Source organism: Ovis aries, chromosome 5 (genome assembly GCF_016772045.2).
Source record: "Ovis aries strain OAR_USU_Benz2616 breed Rambouillet chromosome 5, ARS-UI_Ramb_v3.0, whole genome shotgun sequence".
Lineage (NCBI taxonomy): Eukaryota > Metazoa > Chordata > Mammalia > Artiodactyla > Bovidae > Ovis > Ovis aries.
In genome coordinates this window covers 41,003,045-41,017,060 of record NC_056058.1, presented here as the reverse complement: position 1 = coordinate 41,017,060, position 14,016 = coordinate 41,003,045, and the positions used below count along the sequence as shown (strand labels likewise).

General features: G+C 56.8%; 1 protein-coding gene across 3 annotated transcripts; it reads right to left on the bottom strand.

Moving 5' to 3' along the window:
* Nucleotides 1-437: 437 nt before the first annotated feature.
* Nucleotides 438-14,009, bottom strand: MISP (mitotic spindle positioning). Of its 3 annotated transcripts, none has more exons than XM_015096008.4 (5): nucleotides 13,865-14,009; nucleotides 7,000-8,867; nucleotides 6,290-6,420; nucleotides 4,856-4,894; nucleotides 438-4,097 (listed from the first exon to the last, which is right to left on the bottom strand). In XM_015096008.4, the coding sequence occupies exons 2-5, from the start codon at nucleotides 8,807-8,809 to the stop codon at nucleotides 4,008-4,010; spliced, it is 2,070 nt and encodes a 689-aa protein (XP_014951494.2). In that variant the 5' UTR covers nucleotides 8,810-8,867; nucleotides 13,865-14,009; the 3' UTR covers nucleotides 438-4,007. The 3 variants fall into 3 exon arrangements, with proteins under 3 accessions (XP_014951494.2, XP_042106371.1, XP_027825938.1); XM_042250437.2 differs by lacking the exon at nucleotides 13,865-14,009 and adding an exon at nucleotides 13,642-13,816; XM_027970137.3 differs by lacking the exon at nucleotides 13,865-14,009 and adding an exon at nucleotides 12,512-12,548.
* Nucleotides 14,010-14,016: the final 7 nt, after the last annotated feature.

Here is a 14,016-nt window from a genome sequence, read left to right as displayed (position 1 = left end):
TTGTTGTGGAGGACAGGCTCTAGAGCACACGGGCTTCAGAATTTGCAGCACGTGGGCTCCCCAAGCCTCAGAGCTGGACCTTAAGCCACAGGGCTGGGTGTCCACACACTTTTCAGTCCAGTACATTTTGCCCATCACCTCCAAGGGGCAGGACGATGTAAGGCGCACCTGCCCTGCCAGGTGGATGAAGTGCTGGTCACCACCCAGCCTGGCAGTCCCCGTCTGCCCTGACTCAGGGCTGGCCACACCCCTGGCACCACCGGAGGGACAACGCCCAGACTGACACGAGCACCCAAGCATCTGTGCCTTGGAACCTCTCCTATTGTGCCCAAGACTCCTGTGAGCAAGCTCCTTGGGGATGAGCCTGACGAGACCTGGCTGTGGCACCCTGTCCAGGGCCACAGACTCCACAAATACAAACCCAGGCTATCCATACCTTCAGATAGACAGTGTGTGATTTTTTATTTAGCATGTTGCTGTTGTTGTTCAGTCACTAAGTTGTGTCCGACTCTTTGTGACCCCATGGTCTGCAGCACGCCAGGCTTCCCTGTCCTTCACCGTATCCTGGAGTTTGCTCAAACTCATGCCCATTGGGTCGGTGATACTATCTAATGCTTATGCTACTTAGCATAAGAATGTCCCAAATATTGCATGGGATATACTTATACTGGAAACGTCATTTACGGTTGGCTTGATTTTCAATAGAACTGGGCATCTGAATGTTATCTCACAGCCCTCCCCCTGCCACCCAGGCCAACGGATATGTGGCTTGGGGTCCTCCAGACCCAGCAGCAATCCCGCAGCTGACCACAGAATCCTGAGCTCATAGCAGCTGCTATCAGAGCACCGAGGGATGGTTGTCACACAGCACAAGCAGACAGATGTGCATAGGGAGTGATAGTGACAAAGGCACACCAGAACCCAGAGCCACAGCCCCAGCCCAGCTCCTGGATCCTGATCGCCACGTGGTCCTGCAGGAGTTAATGGAATAAGAGAAACACCGCCAAAGGAGAAGGTGAAAAATGCTGAGAGCGAGGAAAGGTTCTGGCTTTTCAGCTGGAAACCGGGCTTATGTTTCAGCCTTTCTAATGGCCTTGGAGAAAACTCCCTCCCTCCCCAGATCACATACCTCCATCTGGGAGGAAACCAGGAAAGAGAGAGCAGGGACCTGTGGATGCAGCCTCTGTCTCCACTTTGTCCTTCATCCAGACAGACCCTCCCTCTGTTGGGAATTGCACTAAGACTTCACTGAAACCTCTCACCAGAAAAAAACAAAAAAACCTCTTGCTGAGCCCCTGTGGGACAAGGCAGCCTGGCAGGTGAATAGAATTCTCCCTCCCTTCCCCGAAGGCACAGCCCAGTGAAAAGAATTAAGCAAAAGTGAATCATCAAAAAACAAGACCTTCCCACTGGCCTCCTGAAATGTGCCTGTGAGGGTGAATCGAGAATTTCAAGGACAGTGCCCTTTTCAGGACACTCCTCAGGTTTTAAGCCAGTAAATGCATCATTCCTGGATCTTTTCCAAGGTCCTTCTGAGGCCTTCGAGAGAGACAACACTTTTTTTTTCTTTCTCTTTTTAAAATAACTGTGGCAAAATACACACAACATAAAAGCACAGCTCATTGGCATTAAGCACACTCACACTGTTGTGTAACCAGCCCCACCATCATCTCCAGTATTTTCCGGTCCTCCTAAACTGAAACTCTGTCCCCATGAAACAATGACTCCCCATCCCCTCCCCTACCCCCTGGCCCCACCATCTACTTCCTGTCTCTGCAGATTTGACTCCTCCAGGGACCTCCTGTGAATGGAATCAGACAATGTGTGTCCTTCTGTGTCTGGTCAGCAGAGTAACAGCCCCAAAGATGTCCCCATCCTGGTCCTGAGGCCTGTGGCCGTGTCACCTCATAGGGCAGAGGGGACTTTTCAGGAGGGATTAATTTAAGGCCCCTGAGATTCGGACGACCCTGGATTTCCAGCGGACCTAGTGTCATCATATGGTCCTTATAAGAGGGAGGGGTAGGGTCAGAGGCAGAGAGACAGGAGAAACTGCTCTGCTGGCTGTAAGGATAGAGGGAGGGGCCACGAGCCAGGGATGGGGCGCCTCTAGAAGCTGGAAAAGGGAGACGGTGCTCCCCGGGAGCCCCCAGAGGGACCAGCTCTGCCCACACCTGCATTCAGCCCCGTGAGGCCTGAGCCGGACTCCTGACCTCAGGACTGTCAGAAAACCAAGCTGTGCTGGTCTAAGCCCTCTGTTCCTGCTAGTTCCAATCACCCCCAGAGACTGGCATCCTCAGAGAAGGGGGACCAGGGGGAGCAGCCGGTGGGCACCGGGGTGGAGGAGGAGCAGATGTGGTAGGAGATGGGGGAGGAACCGGTGAGGCCCAGGTTATATTCAAGACCCCAAAACTGCCTTCCTAAAAGGCTGGGGTGGGGGCACATTTGGTTCCTGGGGCTAGAACAGAACAGTGAGAACCCCAGAGAAAAGCGGACCTTGGACCAGGCAGAAGGCATGCTGCCAGATCCAGTGCTCCCACAGGACACAGGCCCCTCCTCCCTCAGGCTTGGGGTCCCTTAGACACAGGCCCTGCCTCCTCCCTAGACTGGGGTCCCCCTGAGGACAAGTCCCCTCCTCCATCAGACTGGCATCCCCCTGAATACAGACACTGCCTCCTTCCTAGACTGGGGCCCCCCGAGGACAGGGAGCCCCTCCCTCAGCGGATCTGTTCTGCCCCTGGCAGCCCCTCTCGACCTCACCCCCAGGGACGCCCTCGCCCCCAGCCTCAACTATTTTGGGTGCACCGCCTCCCCGCCCCGCGTGGGCCGCTCTCAAGAATAGCTCTCAGAAGAGCTGAGGTGGCTTCCCTGTCTTGGAAGGGGGTGCGGGCCGTGGGGTGCGGGCGGGCAGCGGGTGGGGACAGACCCTGGGGGTGGGCATCCCCAGTTGCTACTAGTCTGGAGCCTGGGGGTTCGGGTTGGAGGGTGAAGGGCTGCTGTCAGGGTCCCTCTGGGGTCCAGGCACAGGTACTGGGGTTTCACCCCTGAGGTCCGGGTTGGGGGAGCGGAAGAGGTCGCATCACCACCCCCCATGCATGGAGGAAATCGAGGCAGGGTGGGCAAAGGGGCCCCCAGCCACACAAGGGTCAGCACTACCGGGTGATTCCCGGGAATGATCTAATCTTCGGGAGTGGTGCCTGTGGTATATGTTCAGAGCCTAATAACGACCCCTCTCCAACCACCGCCCCTGGAGCCAGAGGGACTGGGGACCCAGCTGGCGCTGAATAAGCGCTCTGAGAGTGACTGACTAGGCAACGTGGGAGAACTGAACTCATGAACAAGCACTACTTGAGCACCTTCTGTATGCCTCACACTGGGGAGGTGAAATGGTGGGGCAGTGATGTCACCTGGAGAAGTGAAGCAGGCAGAGGCTCAGGGCACGCCCACTCCAGGCAGGGACCCCAGCAGCTGCTTTGTTTCAGGTAGGACAGAAGCCCCTAAATCAAGCACTTTTCAATGCCCGGGGCTGGGGCGCTATCCCCATGGGATCCCATAACATCAGAGCTGTGCTGGGTGTGCTGCGGAGGGGGCCACGAGACCCTCGGATTGGGGTGCTCAGGCCTCCTCCCTCAGACTGGAGGTTTCCGAGGGCTGGAGCCAGGCAGGTCGCCCCTGTCAGTTTGGGACTTCCCAGAGGGAGAAGGGTTAGGGTGTCTCCCCTCTCAGACCAGCCATAATAATTATATCAGGAGGTGAGGGGACTGGTCTCTTTCCTCCTGGAACTCAAGAGCGTTTGACAAAGTCACAGGAGCAGAAGGAGTCATCCCAAAGCACAGCAATTTCTCCAGGAAAATGAAAATGGGAAAGAAACCCCACACCCCACAAATGCATCCACCCTTGGGACTGTCAGCAGGAGACACGTAGGTCTCGGGTGTGGGTTTAAACGGGGATCTAGGTCCTAAGGCAGGGACTCAGCAGCTCCCCAGGGCCACGGCAGCGCCGGCCCAGGCTCAGTCCTCATCCTCGCTGGCATAGATCCCGGCTTCCCAGCGCTCTGCCATGGCATTCCTGTGTCGGGTCACCCGTGTGGCCTCTAGAATCTGCAAAAAGGAGGCATGGAGTTTCCTCAGGGCTCTAAACCCCCAAACATCTCCCCCGACCGCTAACCCCTAGGAGAGGCCTGGAGAACGGTTAGAGTAGGACCGCCGCCTCCTGTTTCAGACCCTCCACTCCTAGTAACAGCGCAAAGGAATGTGCTAACTCATGATGAACCCCACAGGAGGGAAATGCCCGGGCCGGCATTGTGGACTCAGGTCAAAATGAAAGTGAAAGTCTTAGTTGCTCAGTCATGTCAGACTCTTTGTGATTCCATGGACTGTAGCCTGACAGACTCCTCTGTCTGTGGGATTCTTCAGGCAAGAACACTGGAGTGGGTTGCCATTCCCTTCTCCAGGGGATCTTCCCAACCCAGGGATCAAACTCAAGTTTCCTGCATTGCACGCAGAGAGGGTCACAAATGTATTCCCCGAAACCACTGAGGTAAGTGACCTTCTATACACTCTCAGGTGGACCCCTCCCTCAAAGAAAATATCCCTGTCTTGGGCGAAGCCTGCCCCAAAACCATCTCCTCAAAAGGCAGCAGGTGGACCCTCTTTCCACAGTCTGTGCCTATGGCAGGCATCAAAAGCAGATCACAGAAAAGTCCACCTCAGGCAGACACCACCAATCAAGAAGATACCAGGGCAAGTACCCACACCCAGAAGAAAGGCTTCCCATGACCCTGATGCCAGGGGACAGGGGGCACTGATGCAGGGGAAGAGGAGGAAGACCCAGGTCCTTGCCCCAGGGGCACACTCACCTCTGAGTTGACATCATCCAAGGGATTGATGCCGGCATACTACAGGAAAGGAACATATGTTAGTCCCCGGGGCCTTCCAGCCCTCCCCACTGGACTCGATGCACAGTCACATTTGGGGCAGAAGGTAAGGCCTTCCCTGCCCACTTTGGTCCCCCAAGTGTTCTTCAATCACCCCAAACTCAAAACCACCCACTATGCTGTTCCCTCATGTTGTCCCCCTCATTGAAGCATTGCCCATCATTTGCAACTGTTTTCTGTTTGTAAACTTCATCATAACAAAGACAACTGACATTTACAGAGCTCTTGCTGTGGCCAGCCCTGCCCTAAGGTTTGAAGGGGGACGTTCTTATTATCACACTCATTTCACAGGGAAGGAGACTGAGGGTCAGAGAAGGCCAGAGTCTTGCCCATCACATAGTCAGCAAGCAGCAGGACTGGGACTTGAACCCAGGTCCCCAGGCTCCACTCTGCCCCAAACCACTAGGCAAGACTGTGAGCACCACATGGGCAAGGCTGGAGAGGGTGTTATTCTTTGTAGTGTAACAGTTCCTGTCCAGAGAGAAGACGGCCTCATGGTTACTAATGTAGGGTTTGGAGTCAGGCCTAGGTTCAAGCACTGGCTTGGGAACTCGGGCTATATGACATTGCGTGGGTGCTTAGTCACTCAGTCATGTTCAACTCTTTGTGACGCTATGGACTGTAGCCCACTAGGCTCCTTTGTCCGGGATTTTCCAGGCAAAAATATTGGAGTGGTGGAAAAGGAAATGGCAACCCATCCAGTATTCTTGCCTGGAAAAGTCCATGGACAGAGGAGCCTGGCAGGCTACAGTCCACAGGGTTACATGACTGAGCACACGTGCATGAGGGTGGAGGGAGATGTGTTGATCGCAATAAACTGGTAGAACTAAAAAAAAAAAAAAAAAAATCGGAGTGGGTTGTCACGCCCTCCTCCGAGGGATCTTCCCAACCCAGGGATCCAACCTGCATTTCTTACGTCTCCTGCTTTGGCAGGCGGGTTCTTCACCACTAGCGCCACTTAGGAAGCCCTGTATGACCCTGGGCACGCGTAAGTATGGCTTTCTCAACAAAAGGGAAACAAAAATCCCTCCAGATGTTAAAGGCACGGTGCTTGCAGAGCCCTGAGACATCCATCATATGATGTGAATAATAATCAGAAATGATGTTGATGGTAATAAACACATGAAAATGATAAGGATCATTTTGATACACTGCCACTGCTCTCCTCCAAGCAGAGCTCATCCTCAGCCTTTGGTTCAGGGGGAACAACCTCATGGTGAGTACTCTGCTTATACAGCCCAGACATGAAGAGAAACTTGGTTTATCCACTGTGCACCTCGCCTGAACTTCTCTGCCCCTAATGGAGAGTCAGACCTCAGCCAGGCCTCCAGGGGGATGGCAGAACTCAAGACTCACCCACTGTTCCTTCTTCTTTCTCTGCTGGAGAGCATCCTCAGCTGGGGCCTCCACCGTCCACACCAGGTCCGAGTGCAGGTGGATGGGGGTGAAATAGTGTGACTCAGACACTGAGTAGCTGCCTGTGATGCCTGGTGGGGGTGGGGGAGGGGAGGAATGAAAGGGCATCACGGAGGGTCCTAGAGTCTCCTGAGGGCATAACATCTGTGAGGACTCAGCCAAAGAGACACAGATTCTGGCTGAGAGGCTGGACCAGTTAAGGAGATGAGTGAATGGACAGACAGACAGAGCAGACAGCTGGTTGGGAAAACTGGTAGATCAGATCAGAATAGCCAGTCAGGAGAAACTGGATCCACAGATGGGCTGACCATGCAAGGAGAAAAACACTAGAAAGTGACACCGGGTGGGGGCAGTTCACATGGACAAAAAGGATCAATTGATTGAGAGGCTAGAACATCTGCAAACCTCTATGCACCTAACAACAAAGTCTCCAAATCCATAAAGCAAAAAACTCAAGGCAAAGTTAACATCTTTCTCCAAAATCTACTGCTTCAGCAGACAGACAAGTGGACAGACCAGTCAACCCAGGAAGTGAATGAAGTCCCCCAGACGTTCCCCCACCCTCACCCTCTCCTGGCACCCTCATACTCCTCCTGCCACCCTCCTCTGAGACTCTGCACAAAGCAGCCTTTCCCGGGACCCGTTCTCACTGGATGTGCGGGAGGAGCTCCGAGAGTCATGGTCATAGCACTCATCCGAGAAGACCTCAGGGTACAGAGCACTCCGCCGCTCCTCAGCCATCTCCCGCTCCCGTCGCAGGACATTCTCCACTTCCCTCTCCAGCAGCTCAGATGACTGGGACTTCTGTAGCCTCAGTGCTGGGGCCCCTGCCACCTCCCAGCCCCAAACTCGGGGGGCCTCAGGTCTCTCAGGTTCATCCGGGACTCTGAACCGCAGGGGCCGCAGATGGAAGTACTCCTGTCTCAGGACACCCCTGCTGGCATGCAGGGGTCCCCGGGGGGGCTCCTGCTTCATGCCTGAGGGTTTTGCAGAGGATTCTGAGGGACGTCTCTGAGACCCTGCAGCTTTGGGAGAGCCCATTGGCCTGGCTTCATCTGCTGAGAGGTTGCTGGGCCTGCAGTAGGCGTGCGAGGCAGGGGACTCTCCTGGGGGCATCCCAGGCCTCAGGTACGGTTGGTAGGCATCAGGTGGGATACGGCTCACCTTCCTCACCTCTGGGGCCGGGCTGGCCGCATGGGCATCTGGGGTTGGGCTGAGGATGGAGTCTGAGCTGTGGACTCTTCGGAGTCTGGGCTGGGGTCCTTCGGAGGACCAGTCAGGTGTGGATGCCCGGCCCGCCTGCAGCCCCTCCCGCCGGTGATCCTCCTCACGCCGAGACTCCTGAGCAATGTCCCGCTGTACGTAGAGTGATGGACGGCCCCTGTCCCGCCGTGGTGCTGCAGCCAGGCTCACCTTGCTCAGCAGGAGCCTGGCTGGGATCTCCACCAGCTCCTGGTGGCTGGCTGCCCGCTGAAGCCCCCTCTGCTCTCGGAGGTCTGCCTCTCGCTCCTGTGCCAGTCGGATCTCCCGCTCAATGGGCGTCTCCTTGAGGGGCTCTGGGGACTTTTCTCTGGACCAGGAACTGGGGTCCTGCAGGGCTTGGGCAACAGACCTGGTGGGCAAAGGGTGAACCCTCTTCTCTTCTGTGACCACCTCCTTCACCTGGGGTTTGACTGGGAGGACATACCCATTGGCCAGGGGTGGCCTGCTAAGGGTCTTAGAGGCCTGACTGGTCCCAGGTGGGGAACTCTGAGAGGCCACTGTATTTACATGGGCCACTTTAGGTTGGGGGCTCTGAGGAACCTCTGGATTCATGTGGGCCACCCCAGGTGGGGCGTTTCGAGAGACCCCTGTTTTTGCATGGGCCACCCTGGATTGGGGGCTCCGGAGAACACTTGCATTGGTGTGGGCTGCTCCAGGTTGGGGGTTCGCCTGCTCCAGGTTCAGGAACTGCCGCCTGGCTGCCAGGAAGTCGATCTGCTCCCTGTCTATCTCGTTCTCCTCCAGGGGCGTGGACTGTGGTTGGCTGGGGCCCCCGGGCTCCCTGTGGTCAGGGGCACCATGGAGCGTGGCCACTGTGCCACTCTTCCTGACGGCCTGGCCCTGAATGACTGCCTGGCGCTCCCGCTCCAGGTTCTGTGGCTGCCAGGGTGGGGTGTCCCTGGCTTCCAGGTGGTAGACCTTCATCTCCTCATCCTCATTATCCTGGGGGCAGGGTGGCCATGGGGCTGTCTGGCCAGGGAAGACATGCAGGCTGCGGGACGTCCCAGTCCGTGTCATTTCCAGGGAGGCTTCGTGGTCAGTGGGCCATGCTGGTGTCTCGTCCTGGCTCCAGGCACTGGCCATGGGCCCCACGCCCACCAGCTCAAATGTGTAGCTGGTGTCACCATCAAAGGCCGCACCGGCCATGCGGGATGAGTGAGGGATGCCGAAGATGGGATATCTGGTAACTCGGTCCATGTTCGGAGGGAGGTCTCTGCCCACCACAGGCTCCCAGGGTGGAGATGATCTGGGCTCACTGAAGGAGGAGAAGGATGTGTGGATTACCAGGTCAGAGAACTTGGGGAGAAATGTAGTCCCTCTCCCTCTAAGGACAAAGTCCTGGCCAAGTGGCCTCTGTGATTGGCTCAGGGATGGGTAAATGACTCAGCCCTGCCAATCAGAGCATTCTATATTTGGACCTCTGTTATTTGTACAGGGATGGACATGTGACCCAACCTGGCTAACGACATTAAACTCTGAGACTTTTCAATTAAAGTGGAAAATTGGACCCTCTTCCTCATTGGGCTTGTGAGGCTGATAGGATGAGACAGAACTGTTGGGGGGCCATATTTGCCCTTGAGGACACACCTTGCTTAAGAGCACCCCCAACTGCAACACAGCACCCTAAAAACATTGTTTCAGCTCCTGGATCCAGCCACACCTGAATCCCTGGGGGCCTCTGTACTGATTAACAGCTCGCCCCCTGTGTGTCTAACATTTGCAGGCACCCCTCCCACCTCCTCTCCCAGACACTGCATACCCTGTTGGGTGCCAGCTCGCTGGGTCCAGACCCAAGGCGGGCTACCCCCCGACAAACTCTCTGTAAGGGCACACACATCTTGAGGTTGCTTCTGTGATTCTTTGTTTCATCTGACATTTACAGATGGCCCCACCTCTCACTGAGGGATTTCAAGTGGGGAAACTGAGGCCCAGAGAGGGGTGTGATTAGACAGAGAATCCCATATCTGGCTCTCTCCTTGAACTTGCCCAGAGGGACACCTTGTCCCATCCAGATGATTGTGGCCTCAGCACCATAAAACTTGGCCCAGCTAAGGAGTACCTTGGGCCTTGTCCCTTAGGGCTAGGCAAAACCCTGACCCAGTGCCCCAGGAGGCCCAGCCCCACCAGGAGTTGGGGCTCCCTCTGAGCACGTCTCCAGGAGCCTTTGTGGAGGCCAGGCAGCTGCTCTCACACCTCCATGACTCCTGGCATCTCCAGGCTGCAGTTTTCACACCCTGCCCAGGGCACTCAAGGCCACCACCTCAACTCAAATCCACGAACTACAGGCACCAGACCCCAAATCTGACCCTTTCCTCCTTCTGTTGGGAGGACCTTGGTTTCTGCTTTTCCACAGTCTCCTTAGCTGCAGTCCAGGGAGCTCCTCCAGGAAGCCCCTCCAGACTGTCTCTACCCTTGGAGCCTGTGGCCTGAGCATCCCATGTGTACTTGGCCCAGTACAGCTGAGGAAAGGAAGCTAAGCTGTTCTCAACTCCTCAAGCAGCCCTTGTCCCCGTCCTCAGCCCCCTGATGCCACCAAGGCTACTGGGTACATCGCTGCCTCTTTACAGCAACTTGCTTGTGAAAGTGAAATGTGGTTTTAAAAGAAAACTGCAGACCCTCCCTGAGCTGGAAAAGTGACACCAAGCAACCTAAAATCGATCATGGGGATCCATGCTACAATCAACTCACTCTTATCATGCAGTCTTTTAAATACTGAAACTATAACTAGGAAAAAAATATTTAAAAACAAGCAGGCTTAGGTGATAAGTTCTAGCCAAGAGGGCTGAGCCTCTATCCCAAAGACTTGAGAGTGGCTGGGTGTTTATACATCTTTGCAAGGAGAAGATTGTTTAAGGCCTGTCACCTTCCACTGCAAGCCATCAGCTCTCTCCTAGGGGCCTCCCTCCCTCCCAGGGGCCCAGGTGAGCATCTCTCCCAGTAGCCCAGAGTCTGGTACACAGCAAGTGCTTAATAAAGGCTACCTGACTCTTACTCCGCGTGCCCAGGGGCCAGGGTTAGAGTTCATTCAAGCAGAGAGCCGGCTGCCCCTCCAGGCTTTCCCCCTAGCCCCAGCCCACCTTGGAGGGCAGGTCTGGTCCCCATGCCCTGAACTCCTGGGGAATGCAGGAGAGTGCAGGCATGGTGGGGTTGATGCAGAAATGTTTGCTTAGTGAGTGGGCAGAGGCTCACCCAGGAGACTTTATAAGCCACAGGGGACATTAACTCCAGGAAAAAGAACTGCACGCCCAGAGGGTGTCGGGTCTCCTGGTGGGTGGGGCAGGGCGGGGGACACATCCCTCCTCAGCCCATTCCTTCTGGGTGATGCACTGAGGCCAGCAGGGTGGGGTCCCTCTTTGCCTGTGTCCTTGGGCAAGTCTCCTCCAGTTTCCCACCGACCCCAATGTCCCTCTGGATGGTAGGTAGGTCCAGAGCACGCGGCTGCCACCACGAGAGGCTGCCGCCATGCAGGTTCAGCCTGGTATGCGGTAGGCACCAGATAAATGCTTTTATAGCAGTGGCTGATGCTTTTAATTTTTAAACCCTGGATCTACCACTGATCTCAGAGTGACCTTGGGGCAGGCACTCCCTTGCCAAGCCTCAGTCTGTAAGGTGGGACTATGCTAACTCCACATCAGGGCCTGGGGAGGCCCAAGCAGGTGCCTGGCACACAGAAGAAGAAACCACCAGGATTAGAGTTCATTCAAGTTCATTTTTCTCCACACTGGAGAAGAAACCGCCTTCCTGGAGGTCTCACAAACTGTGCAAATGAGTTGTACTAGTAATTAAAGACTTCCAAATCCTCGAGTGGCTCCTCCCAACTGGGCATCTCATGCCAGCACTTTGTCGGCCTCTCACGAGAGCCTGCGACCTGGGGATCATTCTGTGCCCAACATGAAGCAGAGGAAACCAAGGCCCTGAAAGGGGTCACACAGGGAGTGACACAGCAACAGGTTCTGAAGCTGGGCAGTTACCTCCTCCTCCAGGAAGCTTCCCCGGATTGCTCCTCCCCAGTCCCAACTCTGTACCCTGTTGATACCAAAACTGAAACTGGGTTTATGGCCCCTGGGCCACATACCTGCTTCCTCATCACTGCAACTGGCCTCCTGCCCTCGGGCAAAGGCCTGCTGGAGGGGCCTGAGGCTCAGACAGGGCCAGTCACACAGCAGGGACAGGCTCTTGGGGTTCCTCTTCTGTCCCTCTGGGCTAAGGTCCCCAAGACCCTGGTAGCAGGGCCCCTTAACACACCTGGATTCTGGGCCGAGTCTCTGCCCCACCCCCACGGGATTCCAGCTGCCCTCTCTGAGGCTGGACACTCCCCCTCATGCTGAGACCACCCCACCCCCTCCAGTGAGCCCCAGTCAGACCCCAGCCCAATGGAAGGGGGTGTCGTAGGCTGCTCAAGCCCTCCCCAAGCAAGTCTCTGGCTGGTGCTAAGCGTCTCTCCAGAAACCCCCGAATTCCCAGAATCAGCGGGGGTGAGCTGTGCCTCTGGCCCCAGGGGTGTGATCAGGCCCCTTCCTTAGAGGGTCAGGGTTCAGGGCCAATGGATTTGGGGTCCTGAAGACCAGGGTAGAGACTGGGCCCCTGGTAAAGCTCAGGGACTGGCCTCTGCTCCCCTGGGCAGGGGCAGCATGGGAAGGACATAGACCAGCCTCAGATCCAGCCAGGGGGCTCAGAGCGAGGGGAGGACCCCCAGTTCCTGGAAGCCCATTGAACCCAGAGGTGGCTGGGGTGGGGATGAGGACTTCCTCCCTGTACCCGGAGGGACCCACTGGGGTCAGAAGGTGCCGATGACACACAAACCCCCATGCCAAAAGCAGAGCTCCCCACCCAAGCAAGACTTCCACTCCCCACCCCCCACCTTAGTGTCCATCCCACCCTCCTTTGCCCCAGCCTCACCCGCGCTCTCAGCCCCACAGACTCCAAGCCTGGCTCTGGCTTCCTGGCTGGCACAGAGGCCTCCCAGCCTCGCCCTGGCCCGGGTTGCTAGGGAACAGGGCCCCACCCTGGGAAGCAGGTGCACCCCCTCCTCCTAGGCCCCACCTGGGCTCGAGAAACAAAGTTCAGAGGAGGAAGAGAAAGACGACACCGCTGCAGAGGGAGGGTGGCTGCTGAGCCACGCTGCACTGCCCCTGGCACCCAAGGCCCCAGCCCACAAAGCCCGAGCCAGAACTCACCCCTAAACCCTCTGGGCCTCCCCACCGCCTCCCAGCATCGCTCAGAGAGGGGCCATCTGTCTGAGAGGGGCAGGTCACAGGGCTGGTGCATGAGCCAGCTGCTGTTCCTCAGAGGCAGGTCCAAGTCCAAACCCCCACCCAGGCCACCTGGCTCAGCCCACACTCTGGGGCCATTTCTCCTGAGAGATCCTTACTGGGACCAGCCCAGCGTCCTAGTCTCTGGGGATTTAGCTGGGTTTAAATTCAAATCCCACTTAACCACTCTGAGCCCATCTTCTTCCAGGAAGCAGGGGACATCACAGGATGGGGGGACGCCCCCCAGCCCACTTCCAATAAATGGCCAAATGAGGACATAAAGGTGTCCGAAAGCTTTGGGATGGTTGGGGCCCAGGCACACTGAGGCTCAAGATGGAGGCAGGTGTTCCCAGCACACGGCTGTGGTGTCTGATCCTTGGCCGAGGTGCAGAGGACCTGCTTTCACCACAGGGCCCCTGAGTCTGCGGGAGAATCAGCCCACTGGGTGCTGTGGTTGGTCCACAGGGAAGGGTACACAGTGGGCTGGGCTTCTGTTCCTGGCTGGGGTGGTGGGCGGTGGGGGATGGGAATCTCTGTCCTGACCTGCCCCTTGGCCAGCTGTGGGCCCCCTCTGAACCTCAGTCTCTTCTTCCATCCGATGTGCCTCCAGCTGCGAGTCTGGCAGGGCTGCTCGCAGTGCAGGGGAAGGGTGGAGACTGGATCACCCCACATGCCGGGGCACTCCTGATCCCAGACCGGGGCGACCTCCCCCGCAGGACTCACACAGCCGCTGTACAGGTGGGCAAGCCAAGGCCCAGAAGGGGTGGCCACTCCTACCCAGATTATGTAGTGAGAGAAGTGGGGCCAGCAGCTTCTGCCCCATGTCCCCGTCTGTTTGCCAGGAACCAGCTTCTCTGCCAAGCTTGAGGGTGTCTGTCCCCAGGGGACTGTGAGCCCAGTAAACAGCAGCCTCACAACCAAGGTGGGGTGGGCAGGCGTGGAACCTGAGGGCCCCAAGAAAACAGAAGCCAAGTCGCACCATGGGAAGCAGCCCCCTTACCTCCAGGCCTTACCGGCCCAGGTGCCACACAGGTGCAGGCAGGGACTCCACCAACACCCCTACCCACCGCACTGGCGTGAGTCTGATGGGTGCAGAGCCGCAGACAGGAGACACCAGTTCCCCTGGGCTCTACCAGGCTCCTTTTAAGGCTG

What these genes read in the sequence shown, in the direction of transcription:
- MISP (XM_015096008.4), bottom strand. Translation starts at nt 8,809, where the DNA reads ATGGACCGAGTTACCAGATATCCCATCTTCGGCATCCCTCACTCATCC. An exon ending in GAAAGAAGAAGGAACAGTGG is followed by an intron (nt 4,895 to 6,289) that starts GTGAGTCTTGAG and finishes CCTTTCCTGTAG; the next exon opens with TATGCCGGCATCAATCCCTT. An exon ending in TGGATGATGTCAACTCAGAG is followed by an intron (nt 4,098 to 4,855) that starts GTGAGTGTGCCC and finishes TCCTTTTTGCAG; the next exon opens with ATTCTAGAGGCCACACGGGT.